At 42.6% G+C, this 27,380-nt stretch overlaps 1 protein-coding gene across 3 annotated transcripts in view; it reads right to left on the minus strand.

The window, feature by feature from the left end:
* The window catches only part of RBFOX2 (RNA binding fox-1 homolog 2), a 169,333-nt gene that overhangs the window by 15,060 nt on the left and 126,893 nt on the right, over window positions 1–27,380 (minus strand). For all 3 annotated transcript variants that reach the window (XM_086468718.1, XM_086468726.1, XM_086468735.1), the window contains exons 5-10: window positions 16,361–16,414; window positions 6,994–7,086; window positions 4,182–4,242; window positions 1,736–1,789; window positions 1,496–1,588; window positions 244–376 (exon numbers count right to left, since the gene is read on the minus strand). In XM_086468718.1, the coding sequence (XP_086324844.1) occupies window positions 244–376; window positions 1,496–1,588; window positions 1,736–1,789; window positions 4,182–4,242; window positions 6,994–7,086; window positions 16,361–16,414 (488 nt within the window). The remainder of the gene's footprint in view (window positions 1–243; window positions 377–1,495; window positions 1,589–1,735; window positions 1,790–4,181; window positions 4,243–6,993; window positions 7,087–16,360; window positions 16,415–27,380) is intronic.

Genomic DNA, 27,380 nt, shown 5'->3' on the forward strand with positions numbered 1-27,380 from the left:
TGAGAAAATTATGAGAAGGAATTAATCAGCGCTTTAAGCTCTTGCAAGTACTGAAAATTGTTTCAGTCAAGAACACAGAAAAATTTAGATTTGCCCCCACTGGATGCCACTGTGTGCAGAATGCTCTGGCACTAGCAATACCCTGACTCTCACCATCCAGACAATTTTAATTATTTTTTGGTTAACCAATTAGCTATTGGACACGGTTGTGCAGAGCACTCTGCTCTTATGACCAGTGCTTACCCTGGGTAGGCAGGGATGGCTGTGGGAGGTACCGCCCGGACTGCCCCATACACTGTCCTTCCTCGGCCCCTCAGATGGGCTCCCCGAAACGCGGCTGCTGTGGTGGCTGCAGTTGGATAGGGGAAGCCTGGAACTGTAAAGACAGACAAGGTAGAGGGTGAAAAGGATCCGAGCTCCTGCCCAGAGAACAACCGTCTGCTTCAAACAAAGTGACACAATAGCTCCACAGCGGTGGGACATTTCGCATCAGTCCTGCAGAGGGGCATGCTTATAACCCAGCAAGCATCCGATACATACTTCCTGCTACACCATGGCCTTTGGGGGAAGAGGAGTTGCAGAGAGGTTTGGCATGCAAGAGGTTAATGCTTTGGCATGCCTCGCCCACCACAAACAGGGTAAAAATCCCCCCGCCTTTTGACACCGCCATGCAGTCTTGGTTAGAGTCTGAGAAGCGCAGAGAGTTACTATCAATATAGCAGGCGGCTCTTCCAAAACTGCAGAGGCTCTTTAAAATAATTTGTCAAGAGGCCCTTAAAGTCAATCAACTTACATCAGTCTCTTCCCTCCTTTCCCCTCCCACTCTTTGCCACCCAATCCTCTGTATGTTCATTTTAAAGCCTGAAAGACAAGATAGCCCATATAATAGCAGCAGAAATTTCCCATAAAGTGCCAGTTTACTGAGAGCCCACCTTCATTTAATGAGCGTGACCAATAACTGGCTCCATATATAGTGGGGCCTGCTTTATTACGCTTTACACTGGAGTAAACTGGCTCATGATGAAATGATGTAAAACCTCAGAGGCATCTGCAAACATGTAATAAACAGATACCGAGAGGGAAGGAGTCCCAGGGCACAAACCCAACCCAACGAGCATCCAGGTGCATGCCACTAGGGGCCCTGCAGACTCACAGTTTAGCAGCTTGTATAATATGTACTTTAGGGATTTGTCTGTTTGGTTTATTTGATTTCAAAAGGGGGAGGGGGGCAAGGGAACGGCCTATTCTTCACACACACCCTCCCCTTGTTCTGCAGCCTCCTCATCACTCAGAAAGGCCCATTCACCAGTACTGAAACACACTGCAGATGAACAAGTTACAGCAAATGCACAGTATACTTTGGCTCAAGGTAAACTCATTCCCAGCGAGACCCATCCTTTCAAGTATATATTATACAGACTGGAGAGAAGAAGGGTAACAGGTCATTGTTAACTCAAGCACAGTAACAACACAGGGGCCAACGGGGGCTACTTACTGATTAAAGGAATGTAAGTGTTAATACCCCCCCTTCCTGACAGGGGCACTGCGGCGTCATTGCCCAGCGAGACATCTGCTTGAAAGCTGGACGCTAATTTAATTTTAAAAAGAAAAAAAGAAAAAAAACACACAAAAAAAAACAAACGTAAAGAGGTTATAAAGAAACAGCAGATTGTGAACATAAACAAACACCACTGCAGTTAAATGGCAGAAGTGGAAGTGTCTACTTAAGCTCTACCTGCATATAACTCAGGGCCGTACACCGCTCCAACCACAGGACTCAACTTCCAACCTGAAACAACAAAGACTGCAGTGAATGCCAAAATCTACACCAAGAGAAGGAGCGGGCAGCGTGGGTATGGGGAAACAGTCTCTTGCGTGCGCCCCAGCTTCACATGCACAGCTCTTTCCAATTTCTGCTTCGCCTCAATCCCCCTTGGTGTAGATGGAGGCCAACTGCCTTTTTCTAATGTCAAGTTCTAGGTACAGGTCGCTGTATCGGAGGAACAGCAAAACATCAGCTGATCCGCAGCACGGCAGAGGCTCCGCTGAGGGAATGCCAACTACCTTATATGCATATTCGCCACAAGCACCTTGCGACCCTGCGTTCCCTGCATGAACCTTGCTGCCAGCTCCTCCAGCTGCTCCCTGCTTTCACTGGGAACGCTGCGGATCCAAAACCTCTCTAAAGCCACCAGCCCAGACTGTCATCCCGGGCAAGTCAATTTACGGCCTCTAATTCTCAAAACACCCTTCTGTCTTATTTGCTAGAGATCTGCTAAAAAGCAACAGTGTCTGAATTTCATCACTAACTGAATTACACAACTATAATGCAGAACAGCAATTCAGTCTATTCAGCTCACATTTTCTCCTCAATGTTATTTTAGTATTTCCTGCCTTCTTTATGCTGCTTTTCAGGTGAAAGCCTTCCCAGAGAACTGATTTTAACATCATCTGGATAATTGGCAAGAACTGCAAATCATCAACATAAAACCTACAGGAGAATAGCGCTTAAACAAGTCATCACTGGGGTATGAGGAGGAACACATCTCCAGTCAGAGCTAGAAACCTACCTGTCCTCCCCTCTCACCTACCTATCAGAGGAGAGAAGGGGTGTCAAGCTAACAACATGATCTGGGCTGGCTTCCACAAAGCATTCCTTTCAGGAAAGATCTCAGCTGTTCAGCTAGCAATCACACAGGTATTTTTATTTAAATAAATCCATGTCCTTCCTCTGTCTTGGAGCCCTGATGCACTTACTGCACTTTAACACCTCTAACCAGCCTAGAAACCCTATGAACAACTTTGTGAACTGCAGCCCATCAACACCACCCCTTCATCTGCTGGTAGAGTATCAGTGAGAGGTGCAATGCACGTTGCCTCCGCAAGACTGGGCACGCTGCTGCTGCGCTGCCCACCTTGATGGCAAAATACTCAAGTGAGTGGTGGCAATGCAAGGACTGGGATCAACCCTCAAATTTACTAACAGTCACACGACCACTTGTCAACATGCCTTAAGCCTGGCCTAATACTAAACACCTTTGCATAGCTCTAAAGTTGGCTTTAAACTGCTGGCTGCAAAAGCAGAATATTCTTGCCCATTACCAGGGTTTCACAAGTCAATCAAGTTTTGTTACCAAACAGTCACACGCATTTTCTTCCCCTTGTTTTCAGGACAACATAACATGTCTGCGTTGCCTTTTGCTACAAAATCTCCTGGCTCCTTTCAGACACTGAGACTCAGAATCCCAGCCTTTCTGCCTGGCCCTGTTTCCCCAGTTCTGTAACCAAAATAGTATTTATTTGCCAAGAGCCACGCAACAGGTCACTAGCAGAGCCACAAATAAAATCCTTATCTTCTGACTTCCGAGTCTTACATTGTAATCAAAACAGATTCTCACACATTAGCCACTACCTATATGCAGCTTCTTGCCTTGCTGAAGCTGTTAGGGAACATTTTTAGACCAAAAAGAACTCTTCTGCCTGTTTCAGGACAAAGACTCAGATTCAAAATCTCTATCAAAGCAGCATTCAGTTCTGTTGGGGGAAGAATGACTTTTTATGCTATATATGCCTGTGCAATAAAATTACTGCACAGACAGAACCACCAAGATATCCCAATGAAACAGGATTCTTCATTACCCAAACAACTTGGGTCTTTCTCTATTCAGGTTCACTGGAAAAAGGCTGAACACAGGCACAGCCTGTAACAAAAAGTGAGCAAACAAGCAGCGCAATGCCTCTGCTCTCCTGGCTGCTTGGGGACATGTACTTTTACAAGTTAGAACCTAACCATGTATCTTAAGTTATGCTTCTACATTCATATTTAGGGATCTACGTGGCGGCAATGAGACTCAGGAGTACTGCACATCCTGCTGTACAGCATCAGCTTGCAGTAGTAGCAGGCAACTCATCAGTCCTTGGCTTCTTTACCCAGCTTGGCCACATCGGGTATGTCACTACTCCTCTCTGTCCCCACTTCTCCATCTGTAAAATGGTAATCCTCCATAAACGCCTAAGCGTTATGCTGAAGAATAATGCTATAAATTAGGGTTTGTATGTTTTGGTCTGTTTCTTTTGGGTTGTTTTTTTTTTTTTTTTTTTGGTCCTGAGGAGAAGTGATGATTCTTCCCTTTTGTCTTTCTTCAAACCTTTCAGCTCATCATTAGTACAGTCTCTCTTACCATTTGCGTAAGGTGTGACCATCTTCTTATTGGTCATCACTCGCGCAGTGGCGTTGTTAACCTAAAAGTAAGAAAGGGGAGGGGGAGGAGAGGGAAGGAAGCAATAGGACATTAGGGAAAATGGTGGAAAACTCTGAGATACCACACACACACACACACATACATACTATACTTCTCTGAGCAAAAAAAATTAAATAATTTTACAAGAATGCAATCTTTAAATTACTTTTAACAGTTGCCATTTAATTATAAAAGTTACAGCTAAACATGGCACTTTAAAATTATGCATTAAACAAAAGGCCAACGAGAGTAAAGTGCAGACTCTCCACCGCCCTGTCACCCCTCGGTGCGTGCTTATTTTCAGCTCTTTGATCAAATGGACAAAACTTTGGAGGTTTTGTCCAGGTTCCGGTCGAAAGGCAGCGATAATTTCTGCAGCCCAGGGCAGGGGAACTGAACCAGGTGATGCGCCAGGTGACTTGAGCTCACCATTGGGATTAGGATCTGGCAGGTCACTGGCAGGTCACTGGCAGACATACTTTTTAGATAGAAAAAGGTAGCCTGGAGTCCATCAGCTTTAGATTTGAACTCCCAAGGCTTGAGGAGATTTCTGGAATGCCACCAAGCGTTTCAACAATCTATGTTCACTGGTTTCCTCCCCATCATTTCCAAATCTGTTTCCAGATTATTTTTTCCTTGTCACAAATCTCATGGAGCAAAAAGAAGACATACATAGAAATAGACCTTTTTTTTTTTTGGTTTTATTGTGCCCTCCACCCTCTTTACAGAGCTCTGCATAGTTCCAAGCGGTTTGATTGCTCAAGCAAGTGGGGTGTTACCACAGAGATGGTGCTGATAAAGAAAAGATGGACCAGTTTGGAAGCCAAGTTACTGCAGCCCTGTGTCAGACAGCCTCAAAGTTCTTGCAAGGAGGGTGAAGTCTTTATACATCATCAGTAATTTATCAAAACCCATGCCAAATGGGAATTGAGGCCAGGGTGAAGAAGAAAAAAGCATGGATATAAAAATAAAAGCTGCCTCGGGCCCTTAAGACTTATGGATGGTGAGCGTACACAGGGTGGGGAGTCTGGAGCTACATTTTACTCTCATTTCGGCCCCAAAACAATAGAAACATTACACATTTAAAAAGAAAGAATGGGAAACAACAATGATGAGACTGAGAGCATGCAGTTAAACACACACAGATAAAAGAAAGAAAGAAAAAAAAACACCCCACAATTGATTCAGAGGGTGGGGAGGGGAGGAGGGAGGAGATAGGGTCTCACAGACAATCATTAAGATGGAGCGAGTGCCTGAAATCAGCTGCTACAGCAAAGTGCAACACAAGCACTTAAAGGAAAAATTGCCAGAACCGATCAGAAACCACTAGTCAGCAAAGAGACCAACAGCTGCATTTAACCGAGTAAAGAAATAAATGGGGGGGTGGGGGGGGGTGGGCAGGGGGGAGAAAAAGAGAGAAAACAAACAGTAACAGCTACAAACAGGTCTCAAAGAGAGAGCAGCAGAAAGAAGGGGCAGGAGAGAGAGAAAAGGAAACGGGTGCATTAATAAAAACCAGCCAAACTGGAGTTCAGTAACTCTGAGTAAGATGTGCAAGGGGAAATCACCATGAAGTCAGTAATCAAACAGCTCAGACTGCTACAAAACGATATGTACATCCAAAGTCCAGGCGGCATTACTCAACAGCATTGAAAATAAAAGGGGGAGAAGGGGGAAGGAGGTGGGTGGGGACAACAAGTCAAATCACATTTCGTAGTGTTAATGTGAGATGGCAGATGGATTTTTTCTTTCTTAATTTTGTTTTTTTTTTGTAATTTTAAGAAAAATTAAAAAAAAAAAAAGCTTCTTCTCTAGCGCTTTTGTTTCACTTACCGCCAACTCGTACCATCGCCAGCATTGTGTATAGTTACCATGGAAAGAGTGAGTCAAGTGAAGGGCCCTAAACGCTAAACCATCGAAAAGGGAAATAAAAAAAACAAAACAAAAAAAAAGCAAAATATGCAGACATCTTACTCAAAAACGGCGGCTTTTTTGTTTTAATATTTGTACTTTTTGTTTATCTTTTTTCTTTTTTTTTTTTCAAGAAAGAGGGAGAGAGGGAAGACGCCAGTTAGCCTTCAACACAGTGGAACACCAAACAGGTCAACACCAGGCATGCCCGATATATGGCCACGTTGGCCAGCCAACATTAACCCTTTACTCCCCTGCAGTGAGAGCTGGAAAATGTAAGGATCAGCTTTCACCGAGCTGACTCGTGACCACAAAAACCAGCGGTGTGTATAGTACAGTCCACCTGGGGCTTCTGCCCTGTGTCTCCCCTCCCCTCCCACCATGGGCATCATCTCACACTTGCATGGAGGAGAACTGGCCTCAGAGGAAAGAGAGGATACTGGCTGGCCCCCTGCTTTCTTTTTTGGACACAGAGTTAGAAGTCGGACAGTACTCTTTCAGTTAAGTTTTGTTCAGGCCTGGTAACAGGAAATCGGAGCCTCGCAAACTGAAGCAAAGGAAAAATCAAGACAGCAGAAGGGCAAAAATTTGGAGTGGGTAGGAAAAAAAAAACTTAATAAAAGAAGAAAGAAAAGGAAAAAAATACCCAAAACAACAACAAAAATATTCCGTAAGGGGTGTAAAATTTTATACATTTCAGTGCAGGGAGGTGAAGGACACAGACACAAACACACACGCACACACGAGACTGGGATCCAAATGTGAAATAAGTGAGGCAAGACACAAAAAGAAATCAAAAGAATAAATATAAAGAAGAAATTGAATTACTGAAGACATGCACCTCGATTTTACGGCCCTCTACCACGGTGCCGTGTAATTTCTCCCTGGCCCTGTCTGCATCAGCACTATTCTCGAAAGTTACGAACCCGAATCCCTGCATGCAGCGGGAGAAGGGGGGAAAACATGCACATCGTTATATATTGAAATACTGATCTCTAGGTAAATAGAGAAAAAATATCACAGTATGAAATCGACATCAGCACAACTCAGCAATAACCTCCTAGAGTCACATTGTTGGTTCATGCATGTTTCATAAATGAAAGAAATTAAATTCAATAAAATAAAGGAACTGTAATCATAATAAGAATAATAAGAGTAATTAAAAAAAAGAAAACATAAAAGCAATTGAGGCCAGACCAAAAAAGAAGTACAAAGTTACTCGAGACCATTTTTTGTTTTGGTTGGTTGGTTTGTTTAAACCCTGCTCAGACATAGGCAACCTGGTCAAGCCCAAGCAGGGCTTCTCTCCCCTCTGCTAATTAACACATGCTTTGAGGGACCCCCCGCCCGCCTTGGACCCAGTACAGGACATCGACACTGAGCAGCACTTCGTTCTCTTGAGAAACTGCTATGAGAGTGAGCAGCGATCTGAGTTCACGCCTGGCACCAGGAATTCTGCGAAGCTTTGGGCAAATCAATCACTGAACCTTGCTTTTCCCACCTGTAAAATGGATATCATTAAAAATAATAATTACCTACCTTAGAAAACTGTTGAGAGGAAGGGCTGTTTGTAAAGCATCCCTTGTAAGCTCTTCGGGGCACAGCTCATGTCTACCCCTACACCTGTAACTTCCCTAGTAATACATAGGGCCCTGAAAGTAAGCAGGGCTTCCAGGTGGCACCAGTAAATAAACATTACTTAATGCGAAGATTTAGAGTATCACATACTCTAGTTTCAAAATTTTCGTTATCTATGAGTACTGTGTTGGACTTGAGTGTAAATCTGAACACCTAAATACCGATTATCTGTAAAGGCAGGTTTTGTCTGACACTGCCGACGCACTGCTACCTCCTTCCCACCCCGCTACCCTTTTGACTTGGCTTTGTTCTGAGATGGCAACCTCTGTGCTGTGGATAGCAACAAACCTCTGCCTAGTTAGACAATGAACTTTGAAAAAAAATTGACATACCCTGCTTGGAGCAACCACAAAGGCTCAAGGACTACTAAAACGTCCCCTTAGTTAGATGAATTTAGGTTTACTGCATCCATGAAGACACATGCAATATGCCTGTCCTACACGCTCATGCTGCTGCCAACTCATGCAGTTGCATAACAGGGCAGGGGAAGAGATCATGCTTCCTTCCACGGAGATGAGTGCACTGACATTAAAACAGAGCCAATGTGACTAAGTGAATTAGGATTTTAACTAGTAACAAACGGTATCTTACTACAGACAACTGTGATGAGATATTCTTCATGCCACTACAGAGAGCAGGGCCAAACAAAAAACATCGTTGCATTCTGCTTTCAGGGTATCTTAAGAACAGGAGTAACTGGCTCCCGTGGCTTGGTATAAAGCAAATACTGGTTTAACGTACAGAGAGTAATCTCTGCCGGCTCCAATACCCTCAGGAGCAGGAAGAACAAAGCTTGCATTTGATGCAATGGAAACTCCTGATATTAACTGAAGAGCGAAGTGATGCGAGCGAGGTACAGCTACGACTTGTCAGGGCAATGGCATGCTAGCCTCGCGGCCCCCCCCGTGCAGCTTGGGGTCGGTATGTATGGACTGGACTGCTCAAAAAAAAAAATAGCATCTTGAGTTCTAAGCGCTGCTAGCAACAAGACACAAGCAAGCCATCATTATTCAAGTGCTTTTTAAAGGTCTTTACAATACTAATCTTAAAAGGCCTGAGCCAATTGCACATGCTGGCCTTTATCATCCACAGCTAGGTTTCCAGCACAAAACTGTTACAGTTTGTAAAATGCTAGCTTCCCCCAGCTGCCCCCCGCCCCACCCCCCCCCCCCCCCCCCAAGCAGCAAGAACAAAAGAACTTGGCCAAGTACTGCAATGTTGAGATCAACAAGAGTGTTCCTTTGGGCTCCAACCCAATAATCTAAAGTTTCAGATAATTTCACTTCTCCAGCTATAAATAAAAAGCTATATAAATAACAAACTAATGCCTTTTTCAGAACAGCATAAAAGTTTTCTGTTTAAATTAATTAGAATTGGAGCTACAAGAGATAGGGGCTAATAAAACAGCCCAAACGGGCATGTAACTCTCAAAATACGTTGCAGGGAACCGGGGGGTGTGTGTGTAATAGCAAACTGACTATGAAGGGATAAGGTATTGTGTCTGCTTCAAAGAACCCCTACAGAGAAAGGCAAGACTGAGAAATAGAGCAACACCTTTCCCTCTGGTTCTATATAATGGGAAAAAAGCATCTTTAAAAGGTTGGGGGAGGAGGAGAGGTAAAAACTGCAACAGGAATCTCTATTTCCCTCTTCTCTTTTCATATTAAAATTTCTGTTTGTTCTAGACAAGCCTGCGGAGACCGAATGAAATTTATGTCTTCGGTGATGATGTGAACTGAAAGCTGGAGAGCAGAGGGAAGGTAATTTTTTAGACATTAATCTGTGCAGGCTAGAACCAAAGCAAGACTACTTTAATTCACATTTGTGTGCAATTAGTGAAGTCTGTACAGGATTTTAAAAACCACATTATCATTAAATATCTTTAAACTGAATAGGAGTTTTCAATGTTTTTAATACGTTAACTCAAGGTAGGGTACAATCCACATGCAGACTATATGAAAATAATTAGCAATGTGAATTAAAACAGAATTAATCTGATTCTGAACAACATAACTAATTAACCACAATTTTTGTTTTATTGATAGATCAGTCCTTAGCTTGCGCAACTCTCTTTGCTGAGAAACATTTAATGTCAATGCTGAATTAATGCTTTACATAGTGGAACTACAGCCAAATCAGGATTCATGCTCCCTTGGTTTGTCATTCGTAATGCATCCCTCAAACATTGAAATTTTCATCAGTAAAAATAGGTGAGCCACACTTGAGGTTTTTCTTATTTCTAAGTTTAGAAACTAGCAATTATATATACATATTTTTGATATGGGAGAGAAAAAAAAAAAGCACACACGAATATTTTTAATTCCTTCTCACAGATGACCTGTAAAGAATAGGGATTAATTTGCACCTAAATACATATACAGCAAACAATTCTCAGTTTTCCCTCCCAAGGTTGTCTTGCCCTTGAAAAAAAAAAAAAAAAGGAAGAAAAAAAAAAGAGGTGGCAGATGTCCAATATTTACTAGCTTAGCTTTATATCAGGTACTGGGTTTGCTCCACAGTAGCAGGTATGGAGCCAGAGAAAGGGAAGATTCAATCCTGGGTAAAGAAAGAGACTTAGCGTTTCTAAAATTTAGATTATACAAATAGCTTGGGTTTAATAATGCTGTTACGATAAGAAGGCTGAAGTTTTCAACAATTCCTCTCCACCAGCAACTGCCAGGAACTTCTCCCAAGCAGAAAATAAGTTTAAGCCTCAGTGTACCCAGCAAACACTAAATAACTCCAGCAAACATTTTTAGGACTGGTGAATAATTTGCAGTGCCAGACTAACCCCTTTTTACCCAAAGGTTTATTCAAAGGGCCTGAAGAACCGAGTAACTGCCACCCTTTTAGTCTGGCCTCAGACTCTGCAATAAATAACAAGCAACATGATGAGCAGTGAAAAAAAAGTAATAAATGTATATATATAGTATTTGAACGTTTCCATCTCTGAAGAATGAGAAAGAAAATTTACCATGTAACCGTAAAGGGAGAAATCAAAAGCAGACGGTTCTCCTGGGTGTGGCCAGAACACAGAAATTAAACAAAAAACAACAACAAAAAATAAAGTAAAATAAAAAAAAAAAAAAAGAAAATAAAACCAAAGGAAACTAAACAGAGCCCCTTGAAATCCATGCATTGTTAACCCTTCATTTGTCATGGAGTTTAGACCAGTCACCTCAGCAGCAGCGCCTTTGCCTTGTACCACTGGAGCACGCAGCCAGCAACTGGCCTTGCCGTCATCTGCTGCTGTGCTTGTTTTTAACCAAGTTTTTTCTTTTCTTACCACCCCCCGCCCCCCTGCCCTCATTTCCATAATAAACCAACTTTTAGGAGCCTGAAAAAATGGCCAAGGAGACAGCAGTTTAGGCTACCTGTTTCCAAGGCATTCGGAGAGAGTAGGAGGGTTTCAGCTATAATCCACCTGAGATGAGCAGGACTGAATACACCGATAGAAACACACCACCAAATTTGGAAACACTGTTTGAAGCTACACACACAAACGCACACTTTAATTTGGTGAGGGAATCGAAGTAAAACAAGCTGCCACCATTTCAGCAGCTCTGCCAGCTCCTCCCTGCCCGCCACTTTGAGGCCATTAAGGCACATATGCGTAAAGCACCCGTCTGCATACCTGTGCAACCTGGTGAATCAGATGCAGGAATTAATCCTGCTAAAAAAACCCCTAATAAATGTATCTTCAACAAACCTGCAGGACTATTTTTAAGCTGGATCGTTTCCCCTGTACATCTTGTGTTGGTCCACTGCCAATCCCTCCTGCAAAACTGAGGAGGGGGCAGAGGCCAGGAGTGAACAGTGGGAGCCCGGCCAGAGCTGCTGCGATGCGACAGCTGGGGCTTCAGAGCAGCTCCAGCCAACTCGGGTCAGGGGCTTCACAGCCCTGCGTTGTCCCTGCTTGTGCGCTCCTCATTCTCCTCCCCTCAACTGGTCATGGATCTGTCTGTGTGGTCTGTGAGTTCAACTAGCTAAACTGGCAGGAAATGAGCCCATTTCTCTCGTTCTCCCTGCTGGACCAGTCTTTTGCTAATTTAGCACCCTGGATTCAACTCCCTACACAGTGAAATGAACACTACTGGGAAGGCACTCCCACAGGAGCAGTAAATCAGCTTATACTATCAAGCCATCAACTTCAGCCTTAATTATTCAAGTTTAAATAAACCAGTTCAGTGTATGGACTAATTTAACTCATTAGTTTAGCATCGCAAAGTTAAAGGCATAAAACTGTACTTCACTGAACTACGATAAAGGGGCACAGGTCATGTCTCCTTCACGCCACTGGCATTATAAAGTGATTTGGTGACCTGAGAAAGCGACACTGGTCACTGGTACTTAATTTGTTACAAAGGCTCTTTGTGTTAATAACACTATCTGTATTTCTGGCTCAACTGATGACATCTGAACAAAAATTGTAAAACTAGAATTAAAATGAAAACAAGACCTCTAATTTACTTTTTGTAACCAGGGGTTGTATCTATATCATTGAGTGGGAACTAAGCCCAGAACAAGAGTAGCTCAACTCCAAGCACCTAATCCATTCAAGAAGAAATAAATGTGTACGCAAACATATAGTCTTTTAGGCACAGTTATCAAACCCTAAATTCATATTATTACCTTAACCTACAGTTAACTGCAAACATAAAAATAACCCTAAGCGTTTCCACACAGCCACCTGCACAAGTTTCTAGTTAGCACATGTTTACTTACAGAACTACACTCACCAATAGATGCAATTTCTTTGTGAAGACAAAATGCAAGCTACTATACAACCGATTTTTTAATTAAATAGGAAGCGCTTCTAGACACTTCAGTCCTATACGAGAACTTGGAGATCTGGGTCTCCCAAGTGGAAGGCAGCAAGGGACATAAACTTACACCCTGAAACCACGAGCCTGCAGTCTGCACAGATATGAACTCTTACCATTTAAAAATCTATATATAAAAAAAAAGCTTCCTCTTCAGCCAAGATTTTGCTGTGTGCTTACGCACTTTTGGTCTCTGAATGTCATCAAGGGCACATCTTGGAATGCCACACGGTACGCAGCTGATGAGCAAAGAGCTTGGATTCCCTTCCCCTGCAGCTTTACGAATGCCACAGGGTACTCGTTACGCAGGCAGACTGCATTAATTCTGCAAATATGTCCACTTGTTCAGTTCAGCACAACAGTGCTAAAATAGGCATCTAGAGGATGCATCTCCACTAACAAAAGGAGCAGGAATCCTCTCTCTTGACTTCCTCTGGAGGTGTTTTATTCACGGTTCAGTGAAGTGCATGGTAAACTGCAACGATGAGCAGAATGCTATTTAAAGGCACTTATATGGGTCAGAACTAGAAATGTAATGGTAAACAGGATAAATGAAAAACAGCTAGTTTCCTGGAAGTGAGCAAAAAACCCAAACACATCAAGGGAAGAATGATGTCATTCTATTAAACCAGAATAAAACAAAATTAAATTCAAGGGATGTCTAAAGTTTGTATCTTGTTTCTCATATGTAGCAAAGCAATATGAGCATGAAGTCTACCAGGGCCCATATAATCCTAGTAAACAGATTGAATCTGGGCAGAAATCGAGTTAGGGAACAAGAATTCACATTGCTTTGAGAGGAGAATCAGCAAAACTAATTATTAACTGCCTGCTACTCTGCTGTCTTACAAAAAGTCAACAAACAACATTTCTATGCCAAATGCAAGAACCTGAGGTGCGAGGCGGCCGTGATGGACACACGCCGTTCTCTCTTTGGTCACCAAACTTCCTAAATACACAGAGATCCTGAAGATGCAGCTAGTTCGATATGGTTCCCCCAGGCTGTCAAAGAAAACTGCCTGGTCATCTCAGGTGGATTCAAAAGGAAGAATGCAAGCCACACGCTTCCTCCAGTCCCTCCTACCGACCAGCACTGGAGCGACCCCAGCAGAGATCTCCTGCCACAGCTTGGCAGGGACAAAGCGCTGCTCAACCCCATTGTACACTGGATGGGGGAGAACCCAGGGCAGTTTGGGATTTACCACTGTACCTTTTAGATATTTACAAAACATATACACAAAATTCTACAACCCTTAGGAACCCCGGGAAGGGAGGGGAGCATTGAGAACACAGCACAAGGCAGGCAGCAGGAGCATCTGCTTTCGGATTCCCAAGAGAGAGGAGGAGGAGAAGAAGAGAGAGAGGTTTCATATCATTAGATTAGAATGGAAACCACAGGGCAGGAAAATGCATTCAGATTTTTTTTTTTTTTTCCTAAGATGGAGGAAGAACCCAAGAGTGAGTAAGTGACCTCCAGAAAGATCCATTTCCTTTGCTTCACCATCAGATCACCAAACTGTTGTTTTTCCATTACTATGTGAATACCAGGTGCTTCGTGCAGCTACACCCCACTCAAACACTGGGGCCTCCCATTTTCATGCTAAGCAGGAATAATCTTGCATTCTTTTAAAAACAGTTATTATTTTGGGTAGAGAAGGATGCAAAGATACAATAAAATTACTCTTCGGGTGTTTTCTCATTCTGTTCAGATTCTGCTCCATCCCTCATATTCAGGCTATCAGTTTTGCAACTGCTTTTTGCTGCAAGATGACAAAAAAAAGCAGTAGAAAACTGCGTGGTCAAGGACTGGAAGAACCATCTCTTCGGATTGCTTTCTTTTTTCATACATTTATTAAGAGTTCAGGATAAAATTCGTCAAGGAACTCTTCAGCAATAATTTTTGTTTTAACTGAAAACCAGAAGCCTTGGGTTTTAACAACTGCACAAGAAGGTACGCAGTCATAAAGTAAGTCTTCACAGAGAGCCTCCAAAGTTAGTGCTGCCTAGAAGGGAAAGGGCAGCCATGGGCACTTAATACAGGGCTGTATGGATGGGTGGGATAGAGTGAAGCTCATGTGTGGAGAGGAAAACACTGTTCTGGAAAGCACAGGCAGTGGGGGATGAAGGATAGAGCTCACCACTTTGCCAGGCCAGTTATTTTTGTTCTTTCTTTTGCAATTACATCCAAACAAGCAGGGATTTGATAGAGGCCAGAGGCTATTCCCAAAGCCAAACAGAAATTACTAAAATCAAGACTAATTCGCAGATAGCTCTGGCCTATATATATCAGAAGAACAGCAGAGAGCAGAATAAATATTTACAAACTCAGCATAGCTGATTGTTTTGGTAAAGCATATAGATTTTTATCCACACAGGGAAGTAAAACTCTCTAACTAAGCCATATAGACTTTACTTGTTCAGACTGTCTTATTAAAAAAAACCAAAAGCAAAACCAAAACCACGCTATTAAGCACAAACAAAGGATGGGGAAAGGGCTAACACTCATTTCTTTTGTATATAGATCAACCGCTTTCTGGTTTCCAGCTAATACTGAAGAATTTCAGAATGCATCTTGGGAAACATGGGTGGAAATTTGCAGAGGGCTCTGAACATGAACATACCCTGGAATATACGTTGAAGCAAAGAGGCCATCTTGAGACTGTGAACCTCAAACCCAAGTGAAAGGCATAGACTCTAAACCAAAACTGCTTAGCTGAATTGCAACTTCAAAATCTCTTGTGTGCATGCACACATGTGCACACACGTGTGTGTGGGGAGGAGGGAAATTTTGTTTTAATTGAAAATGGGAATCTTAGCATTGATTAAGTCAAGCAGAGTATAGACATGCACTGTGCAAGCTTCCCCCATAGAGCTTTGGCAATGCACCTCGCTCCTGACCTGCAAAACTCCCTGCTATTCCAGTGCTGAACCTCCTGGGCAGAGAGAGAATCACATCAATTTGTCATTGTGGTGATACTGGTTACGTGATGAGAACCAATTGCCAATTAGGACAAAGATCACTGAATCTCTCTGCAGCTGACCTGAGCAACATTTGAAATCTCATCTCCAGAGAAATAAATTACCATTAACCCTCAACAAAACCTCCCTCTTAATATATCTGTAAGATGAAAATAGGTGTGTGAATGCAAATTCAGTGGGGAAAGGTCCACATGGGGCAGAGCAAGTGGAATGAGGATGCTTATATTAAGCACCAAATATCTCAAACATGAAAGGTCAGTATCTCAGAAGTACCGAGTAAGTCTGCAGAATAAGAGTAAATAAAATCCCTTCACATATGAGATATGACCATTTTTCTATAGAGGTATTTTCATGCAACGAAAATGTGGTTGGGAGGATGGGTGGGTTAGGCTTTGTTCTTACAGTCTCCCATCACACAAAGCTGTTTTACCTTATTCTGCCTTCTCCACAGGGCACCCATTGCTAGTGCAATGGGAACAGGTTGGTCTGAAGGCTCAAGTGACTGACTCTCTGTTTGTTCAGAAGACTGGGGAACCTGATCCCCCCACTACAGACAAGAATGTCTAGGAGCATTTCTACATGCTGCCCAGAAATGACCATGCTTAGAGTCTGGAGTCAGAGGGAACGGCAGACAGCCCCCAAAATAGCTTTTCCCTTCCCCCATCATACTAATTCCTGCTGATCTCTACAGAGTATATTCTCTAGGCAATGAACTGCCTTTTACCCTGCAATCAAAACAACAGAAGCGGGTACAGAAACAGGACTTACCTTCGAGCCACGCTCATTAAAGATTATCTCTACATCAAGGATTTTGCCGAATTGCTGCAGAGAGACAAGGGGGAAAAAAAAGATTTATTTTTGGCAATCCATTTTTCCTACCTTTTGGGGGCTGACTTAGTGCAGAAAGGGATGTGAAAATATTTCCATTTCTAGTACAGAGGCAAATGCATAAAATCCCAGTGACGTGACCCAGTTCTCTCAGGTTAGGATATGTGGATCTTCTTGGTCACAGACCCCAGGTTTTCTCACAAACGTCTAAAGGAAGAAAAAACAATCTCCAGAAGAGTTTTAGCGATTTGAGGCCGCTTTTCTTTTCCCCCTTTTAATCTAAAAAATTCTTTCTTCCCTCATTCTACTATTTCATCTAAGACATGGTTATATGATTTCATCTCTTGACATCTAACAACATTTCCCAACTGTAATTCAGCATTTCATCTTCTTCCTGAAGTGGTTTATCATAAAAAGAAACTTAACAGTGATGTTGTTTCTCTGGAGGGGATATTCACGTAAGGCTCCCAGCCTCAGGGATTACAAACTCTAAATCTCCTTCCCTCTCCCTCCCTTTACTTTCCAAAATTCCAAGCCTTCAATAGAATTTACTGCAGGTTCAGAAACCATGAAAATGGCCAAGTCTATCAGAAGAAGATCATTCAATTTCAACCTGTGATATACAGTAGACTGTCAATAACCTATGGAAGTTTATCACACATGAAAGAATTCTGACCTCTGCCTCAGCCTGGAGACCCTGAAGACAGCAGGACCACGCTACTCTCTGCATTGTTTCAACAACTGATTCCAAAGACCTCCCTACTTCGCACAGAGCAAATTTCGGAAATGAGAGCTACAAGCTAGAAAGCAGATTTACCATGCTTTGTGGAACCATATATGGATCACATCCTTCACCTTGGAACATATTAAAATATTTTTATTGTACTGGCCAGATTCAAATCAGTAACCTATAGGTAAAAGAATCATCACTTCAACAGAGCCCCGTAATTCTCTGTCCTCTTGAAGTGTCAATGTTGTATTTCCAAACTGAAAGTCTGCCCTCCAGAAAGACAGGTCTAAGATCTCATTTTCAGGAGCATACATATATATGGAGCAGTCATCGTTCTAGAGACACATATTATGCTCAGGAAAAAAAAAAAAAAAACAACAAACCACTGTATTTGAGCATTTCTCCTGCCCCATTTTTTACGAAAGCTTCCATCAACACCGTTTTGATCTCACTGCTTGCAGAAGATTTAAAGGTGGTAGCAAACAAGGGAGGGTCAACAAGAACAGAAAGGACGGTTTCACAGTTAGGAAGGATGATGAACACAGCCTCTGGACAATGGGACGCTCTCCACTTTGTCATGGTGCTCTTAATATAATATTTGCCCTTTTTTTTTTTTTTTAAATTAACATTTCAATTCAGAGTCAAATGGGTGCAATGCTCATTTTGTGGGTGCCCTGCTTTGAAAGACCTGTGGTCAGATTTGCAAACATGGAACATTTACAACAGTGAGCCATGATGGCTGAGGAGAAGCTCTGAATATGTAAAGCAATAAAAAGCTATTAAGTCCCTTGAACAAGTATTCCCACAACTGTCTTTAAGCAAACAAAATGCTTCCAACAATTCTAGCTATAGTTTCTGTCTGCTTCCATTCTGCATTCTTAGAAAGGAGATAGTTGTATTCTTCTACAAATGTTGTTTCACAGATGTTGTTTTTACTGTTCTATTGTTTAAGGACAATACTCGATCTTCTATTCATCCCAAGAACAATTGAATTCACAAAATCCCACGTTACACAAAGTTTGAATAACGCTAATGTAAACATGCATCTTCCCTGAAACCTCAACATCTCAACAGCTTAGGCTTGATCCACGCTGGATCCTCTTTTGACCACTGCTGTGCCAATTGCAGCTAAAATGCATTTTCTATTTCCATCCCACGCTTGGTGTGGGCTTGTCTGTAAAGGAGATTAGCCGTTGATTGCTTTTTGTTGTCTTTGTTGCATATGGCTTGGGCACTGCCATGAAAGAAATCAGTCATGATTGCTTGCTTTGTCGACTATTTCAGTGTCGTTACACGACAGGGGCTGAACCAATTTAACAGCTCGTGGCTGCTGAAGGGCTGCTCCTGCTCCCTTGTCTGGTTTCACCAGCTTCTTAAGGCTGGCCCCAGTTTTCATTCTCACCTGTAGATAAACTGATACAGCTCACAAATCCTGAAAAAAAAAAACCCTAGCCCAACAAAAGGAATAAATACAAAGTTTTTGACTATTTACTGATCTGAAGTGGCTCAGAGGGTCAGGTGAGCATTAGGGCTCTGAGAAGCAAAAGGGAGCGGAAAGCAGCACACCCTGCTTGAGAGCAAGATCTGTCCCTGCCGGATCAGCTCAGCTGCCTAGCCTTGCCACACACGCTGAAACAGCCAGGCTCTCAATAAATGCAAATGCCAAACTTATTTTCAGAATCTTCAAAGCCATCAAAAAAAAATCACCATTTTCTACCTCATTAGAATAATCTTGAAAGAGAACAAACTGTGCAGCTTCTGGTGCACAATTATGCGGTGCCATCTTCCCCTTTCTCCACACCCAGCTGGGCCTGGATCCTCGGGTATTACTGCCAGCGCTGCCTGCCAGCCCCGTTCAGCTGAGCTCACCATGCAGGGTTTCCACACCAACAGGAAATCCTGCCTTGTGTGTTTTAATTTCTTGTGGCTGACAAAAAGGTGGCGGTAACGCTGAATGCAAGCGGTCTGACCTAGCTCCGCGAGAGGTGCCAGGGCTGTCTCTCTGCCCTGTAGATGATGCAGGTATGTCGCTTCCTAGATGACAGAACTAAGATCACAAAATCCTGTGGTTGCAGCGAGCACATGCTTGTTCTCTACTGCAATGGGCTACATCCACCCATGCAAACTGACCCAATCTCTTTTCCACCCAGGAGTTGTGCTGTTTGAAGAGGCAGGAGGGAAGGACCTGTTGGGAGAGAACGAACAGAGACAACAGGGGCTAACTGCTGAACTGAGGTTTGCTGTGGAGGGGTTTCCTGCTCTGTGAAATTCCCTGGACGAAAGCAGCGTGGCCATGAGGCAGGAGGACGTGTGCTAGGCTCTCCGAGACTCTGCTGTGACCACTGCCACAGCTGCTCTGACAGCTCCTAACACCATGGCTCCTGTCCTTACTGCTGCAATGGTTACAGCAGGTCCAGCACTAGAGGCACTTTTTTTTTTTGGTAGCATGCCAGAATTTTCCCAAAGAATGAAAGCAGGAAAAAAGAACTAGTTCATTTTAACAGTTTAGGTCTCCTTCAAAGCCAAATCTAATTTAGTGCAACATAAAAAGGCACTTTGTTCTCTGATGGTGCTTCTCCTACCAAATGTCAACAGCCTACTGCAAACAATGGAAGTTTTACTGGCTCCTTAGTGAAAGATCACAATTTTTGTATGGAAAATGCTAGGCCATCTAAACACAAGGGTCAACAGCAAATGCCCCCATAGTAGTGTTTTAAAATCATGTATACAGGCATGTTTGTATTTTCCAGGAGACAGAGGGTCTGGCCAAATAAAACAAGATCCATGCTTAGGTTATCCATGAGGACTAACCCTCTAATCTCTAACCTTGAAGACATGAATCACTGTTCTCACAGACCCGATGTGTTCACTCAATGATTACCAAGAACTTCTACGTACAACCCTGCACAGCAGCAGGGGAAAAAAAAATCCTCAGCAGAGTTCACAGCCTCTGAAGAAGGCATTGCAGGACTACACATCTCAAATGCTCCCCACCATGACTTAAAAAGCTTACTATGTGACCAAGAAGCCAGCATACCCCATCACATGTCAGGTCATACAAGAAGCTTCCTCCGTTTAACTGCTCATGGACATGCCATATGATGGACAGATGTACACACACACACACTTCCAGTCGTGCCGTGGCATATAGGAGCTACAGCATCTTGTCCTATCTTAGTTCTCCATTCCCTGGAGTCACCTTGTACCAGCTTTTAAGTTGATTTTCTATAAAGCAGGTAAATGAGAATCATCTCCTCTACAATGGTAGCAGGGGCTGTTGGAAATAACAGTTTTAAGAGGCATAAAGATATTAACAGACATCAGCCATGACCAGAACCCAATTTTCTTGCTTGAACATAGTGTACCTTATCACAGATGCAAGGGCATTGTGCAAGGAGAGGCATATGCATGCTGCGTGTTTCTTTTCACCCAGATGACATGAAGGCAGCAGATTTTTCCAGTAGAGGCCATAACTACTTTATATGTAATAAATTTGAGAGATCTGGCACCAGAGAGCTTTTGCCTTCCAAGGCACTGACAGTTTGGTAGGGCCCCTCCTGTATGCTCTGTTCCAGCTGGCCCTGCCTCCTCTCCCTGTCTGGAGCTTTCAAAATCAGCTCCAAAATGTGACAGACACATAACTTAACCCTAAAGATGCGAACAACAGGAAGTACAAGGTGAATTCTCTAGAAGTCACGGACCAACAAAAGGGGAACAACAAAAGGTAACGTGAGCCACCATTCAACAACCTCAAATCCTTACAGGACAACTCTGTATGCCCAAGCAGCTTTGCACTGGCCCTACAAAATTCACTTAGAGATGAGTGCAGTGAACTAGCTAAACTTCAAAGGTGCCAAAGTCCATTCTCAAACATGGTCGAAATTCAAAATAGCTAGGAAATCAGCTTTCTATGCAGGAAACCGTTTCAGGTCTTCAGGCTTGAGGTGCATAAGCAAAAGCACTTCATACGCAGGATAGGTCCGTGCTGCAGAGAGTCCTTACCCTAGCTCCCAGCTCCATAGGATACATACTTTCAGCCGAGAACAGCTGGCTCCATCATAGCGTGTATTAGTCAGTGCTTAGTTATGGCAGCATGGGGTCTGCCAGAGCTTCGCTGCTATCAGTAGATGAACTTCCTCAGCTAAAGCTGGGTCATATCTCTTCAAAATAGTGGAGCCAACCCTCTACGGCCAACCCCATTCAGCCAAGCGACACCAGTATGCTTTGCCGTCAGGAAGATGGAAGCATCAAGGACTTAAAGCACTACCACAGTTTACCAACAGAACACACAGTAAATAAGCACCAAGCCCTTACTAGGGCTGACCTGTTGCCTAACAAAACACATCTTTTGTAACAAAACAGACTTTAAAAGGAAGCCACACAAAGAGTACAGATTTCTAACAGGATTTACAGACTCCAGCCATCCCAGCAAATAAAGTGACGACAAACATAGTTTCTCGGTCATTTGTTATCCTCTGACTCATGAATAAGATTTTCACACAAAACAGTGAGATGGGGGTGCACAGTACCACAGGGTACTTACTGTTCCAGAAATCTTAACACCGGGTCAGCTTCCAGGTCTACACTTCCAGCTCCTTGTTTCTGCCTCGTGCCACCCCCAGAGGTGTAACTGCATCGTAAGGTGGTACTGCTGCCACAGAAAAGGGAGTGGGACCCATGCCCATATTCAAAGCTCAATTTGAGAGGACTCACACATGTAGACTGAATCCTTATAAAACTGGGTTATAAAAGACAATTCCATCTAATTTTACCCAGGCCTTTTATGCAAGTAAATCCAGCTACAGCACAGCACTGTTTCCCAAACGATGCTCAGACCACTCTCACCGCAGACTCTTCCAGTAACTCGTATGAAAACCTAAACAAATGTTAAGATAGAAGTGTGATCCAGCCATCGCTGCCTTCCACCAGACGGACGCTACAGAAGTTTCTATGTCCTGTAGCATCAGCACAGTTTTCTCAGAGCAAGACAGACAGCATGACAGTTGCTGTCAGCTGCACAAGTACCCCTGCCCAGTAGTACCATGGTCCCCAGCACAGCCGTACATGCAAAGCACGATGCTAAAGCAGCACTGAGCACGCAAGTCACTTGTGAAAGGTAACTCCAGAAATCACATTGGTGAAACAGGTCAGGATAAACAGCAGCGCCTCTTCTAACTCTACCCATCATCAGCAGGAACAAAGTTCTGCTCTGTGACTGGGCTGGAGTGCTCTCTCACTGCAGGAAGAGCTTGGAAACAAGAATCATCACAAAGAGGCCACCTTGTGTCAGAACGTTTGTTCTCCAATACCAGCACACAGGACTTGTTACTGTCCGATCAGTGGCCAGTACTATTCGGAGATGAAAACACTAAAATACATCTTGATATACAGAAGACAGGATTTCCTCCTTCAGATGTCCAGTCCACTCAGAATGCAGAGTCCTTTTTCAGCAACTTTCCTATTGCTATACTTCAGGTCTCGCTGCATCAATGCCTGCAGGTTAGAGTTTCTTGGTCTATTGTATTACTTACCTTAAAGCCTAATGAGTAGTTTTCTGCCATTGCCAATACTTGTGCAACATGAATTACTTGTGTATTTAAATTTATATACTGGTAAATACAGACTTAATTCTACCAAATTCTTGGTGAGAGTGAGATGTAGTCTAGCTTGTTATTGCTTTAGCCTCAAACGACAGGCTGATGGAGGTGTTTTGCACTCTTGACACCAGAACGAAGCTGGATGAGAAATTATATCCATCGAGATATTTTAGGAAGTGCAAAGTGGCAAAATGTTTCCCCAGAGGCCAAGATCTGAAGGTTACAAGAGCTTCCAAAATATTTGAGCTCCCAGAGCTGTGTTGCTTGGGTCATACAAAGCAGAAGTCCACCACAAACATACACCGTGAAGAACCTCGCAGCAGAGATACAAATTGTGCTTAGAAAAGGAAAACAACATTACCTGCCTTAAAATCCAATGTTTAAAAAAACCAGTAGCTACCACTCTGTCACCTTTGATAAATGAAGTTATTAATAACTCCATTAACTGAAAGTTATTAAATGTGACAGAATGGTCACCTTTATATAAAACAGCCATGTATTATTACTGCTGTAGCTGATAACGCACAAAACCCCTTTATCAACTGGGCTGATGATGTTCCCCACCAGAAGCAGTTAACAGCCTACAAGCAGTAGCCACAGAGTGAGCATGTTGTAAAAAAAGCAATGTCTCTATCTGAAGCCAAAGCCTGAGAGAATTCACAACCTGTACTGCGTTATCCCACCTTCATCTGCAATAGTCATCAACATAGTCCTTATTTTTATCTTACACTATCTCCTTTTTAAAAAACAGTTGAAGATTCTTGAGCAAAGAGCATTTCACCATGGTAAACTGAGAAATGTCAATTCTGACTCCTCATGCTGTTGCTCTCACAACAGGTAAGAAGGATTCAGTACACAGACACTCCTATGAACTACCAAAACGATCCACTTTGCTTGTTTTTGTAGAGGCAATTCATGATTCAGCTTGGGAACAGATGGATTTTCCTCTTGCAGGCAGTCCAATCCACCCTCCATCTTCCCCAGGAGACTCTGAAGTCCATCTGACTCTGAAGTCCAGAACTGACCAGAGGATCCCAGCCGATTTTATACTGGGAGAAAACTGCTTCTTGAAGCCTAAGAGTGAAGGACTGAAGCTATCAGCCATGAGGTACAAGCGCCAACACTATCACAGCACAAAGCTGAAAGGACTGTAAATATGTTGAGGGAAACAGGAGCTTTTCTTCTGCATATAGAGTCCAGTAAGGAAGGCGACAGCTCACCAGTGGTTAAGACGACTACTACCATCACGTCACAGTTCTTACGCTACCCAAAGAATGTCCCTCAGAAACTGGATAGCAGTTTGAAGAGAGTTGCTAACTTGTTTTAACGCTGATGGCAACTCTTCTACTGCCTGTTAAGTTGTTCCATTGTTTAAATTAGCCTAAATGACTTAAGAGTTTTCTCTTACTTCAAGGTTAATCGTGTTAAATCTCAGCTTCCAAGTGGAAAATCTTATTATGATTGTAAACAAGACCTAAACCCCCTATTAATAGGTATCATCCATGCATGTGCACCTGTAGAGAACAGACACGTCACCTCCCAACCTCTCTTTAATAAGGTAAATCACGTACCCAACACCTTACACAGTTAAACAACCACTCATCTTTCAAGATCTCAATTATTTTTTTGGCCCTGATCTGATCTCGGAACTGAACAAAACTATGCAGTTACAGTCTTTTCAACTTTGAACATGAGCAAGACCACATCCCTCCTTCAACCTGATACCCCTCTTTGCATTACTGAAGCAACCATCTTTATCACTAAAACTCTCCCAAATCAGTGTTTTCCAAAGCAGCTTTCCAACCTACAATCACAGCCCAGTTCCCACATACTCAGTACTCTGCACTGAGCTGCATCAAACACGTTTTTCTTGGATTTATCATCAGTTAACGAGGCTTTTTCAAGTCATTCTCTAACAGTAACCTTATCTTTCTCTTTCCTCCTCCTCAAATAGGTTTTGTTTTTTTTTTTTTTTTTATAAGCACAAACCTTACTGCCAAGGTTTAATAGTACTGTCTCCATGGGTTGATACAGATACTGAATAGGACCGTGACAGAAACAGATCCCCGGGGAAATCGACACTAGAAACCGTCTTAATCACTGATGTCTCCTCAATAACTACTACTTTCTATTACCTATCATTAAAGAGGCTTTTAATCCCCGAAACGTGTATTGTGTTTGAGGTAAGTATTCTTTCCCTTTAAAAAAAACAAACAAACAAACGAAAAAAAAAAAAAACAAAACCCAACATTGGTCACTTGGATGAATTCAATTGGTTCAGCAATGTTCAACTATATCAGTATTGCTTTGTACAATCTTGTCAAAATAGACAAGACACTATTTGTCTGCAAAGAGGTATATTACCTTAAAGTCACACTGAATAGATATTAAACCATTTCTTCAGATTCTAATGGTTTTTTTAAAACTTTCCAAAGTTATTTTTATCTTGGATCAACATACGTATAGAAAGTTTGCAGCTCTTTGGGTCATCTTTTTCAACTTTTGCAATGGCAAATCCTGTTGGGTGGCGTTCCAGCCTTCTGCAACTCCCCTAGCCTACAAGAACTGGCTAAAAATTAACATTAATGAATAAGAGGTCCTTGCTTTGGCTATTGTTTTTGGACATACCTTATCTAGATCTGCTGTTTTTTTAAGTATTAGCGAGCACTGTCTTCTTCTGCTTTCTTATAAATTATATACAAAGCCAGGTATGGTACAAATACCACCTCTTAAATCAAACACAGCAAACTGGTATTTCTTTGGTGGTGTTTTTTTTTTCAGTTTGTTTTTTGTTTGTTTTGTTGTTCTTTGTGGGTTTTTTCCCCCAAATACAGAATTATTTCCTAATTTTATATTGTACCTACACCTAGATCTTTTCTTTGCGTACAAAAAAATTGATGCCTTCTCCTCTGAATTTACATCACTGATATCTCCATGATTAGCACATTTCCTTTCTCAACTGCTTCTTTGTTTAAGCTTGCAATTATTTTCACTGCCACTTACTTCCTCCTCCTCTTCATCCCACCTGCCTAATATGCAGAATGCTTTGTGTTTTATTAACACAGTTTCAGTGACTGTGGAATCATGCCTTTTTGGCCATCGGTATGATTTTGTTGAATACTTTATAGCTTCCATTAACACTCCCCTTTTAAAGATACCTTCCCAGACAGTTATCCTGCCAATTGTTTAAACTCGAAGAAACAGACTCTTCTAAAGCTCCTTACATTACTGCCTGATGCCATATTCTGTTTGCACAAAGCAAATACAGACAAATAACAATCACTGGTACCTAGGCAACCGTGGGATTTCAGGTCAGCTATTAACTCTTCTTTATCTGCTAGAACAAGGTCAGCTATTGATTTATTCCACAGTGGGTGCAGAACTGTGTGCATTAAAAAATGACCTATTCCTTCTAGAAGCTTTCTGGAAGTCTTTTTATTGGCATCATGAAATGTCAAGTAAATATTACCTGTTTTAAGCAGCCTATTTCATTTGCCTCACTATAAGAAGCATATACATAAGGAAATGTTTGTTCCATTTCTGAGAATATCTCAGGGACCTGTTAGGAACCCATAATAGGTGAGAGACGGTTTGAAACCCAAATAACTTGAATTTGTCAGGAAATCCTTACGTCTGCAGCTCTCACAAATGGTGAAGATTCAGAAAGCATTATGTAATATCCATTTAATCACACATGGGACCACACATCTTAAGTCCACCTCTACCCAAGTCTGGACGAAAGCATTAGCTAATGTTCTACGCCCCAGGACTGGGCTGACCTCTTGCATGCTGTTCCACCCTCGGGGTTCTTCTTTACTCCCTCCCTCCCATCACATTTATTTCTTCCTCCACGGCTTTGCTGTCTACCCAATTCCTCTCTTTGTACAGTAGCTTGGGAAAATCACTCCAGGCAAGGATTTTGAGTCTCTCAGATATGACGTTGAGGAGATGTGACCTGACACACAGAAGGGAGAGGGACAAGATGGGGGTTACAGGCTAGCCACAGCTGAAGACTCAGACAACCATGAGTCCCCTATAGGAGAAAGGTTGGTTTTCAGTGAGTCACCCAAGGGAAAGCATCCTGACCCTGAAAAAGAAATAGGAGCAAGGAGAATTCAGAGAGAAACGCTCTGCTGCTTGAGGCTCTGAGCATGCCGAGAGAAGCAGAACTGAGAGAAAGAGGGAGACGTGCAAGAATCATTGATTATTTCCTTGGCAAAGTAGCAAAGTTCTCTATTACAGGAAAATGGCACATGTTTTTTTGTGCCCCAAAAGATGAATGCTCTTCTGGTAGGCATACCTCTCAGCAAACACGGGGCCAGGTGAACTACCAAAAGGTTTTAGAGGGAATATACCATTTACCCCAGATAAAATCACATCACTGTGCTGGAACTTGGGATGATATTTAGAGAAAAAATAAACAACAAATAACTTGAGAGACACCATGAACCAACTCATACAGCGTGTTTCCCCACCCCTTCAACGTACAAGAAATGGCACCACATTGGCTGAAAAAAAGGACAGGACACCTTAATGCAAGCATTAGGCTGCATTTCCTGCAAATCACTTCTCAGGACAGCAGTTCATTCAAATTGCCTGGGTCTCCCAGTCTGCAAAGCAGAGGTAAGAGTCA

This window comes from Leptosomus discolor, chromosome 1, assembly GCF_034619465.1.
Source record: "Leptosomus discolor isolate bLepDis1 chromosome 1, bLepDis1.hap2, whole genome shotgun sequence".
NCBI classification, from domain to species: Eukaryota; Metazoa; Chordata; class Aves; order Leptosomiformes; family Leptosomidae; genus Leptosomus; species Leptosomus discolor.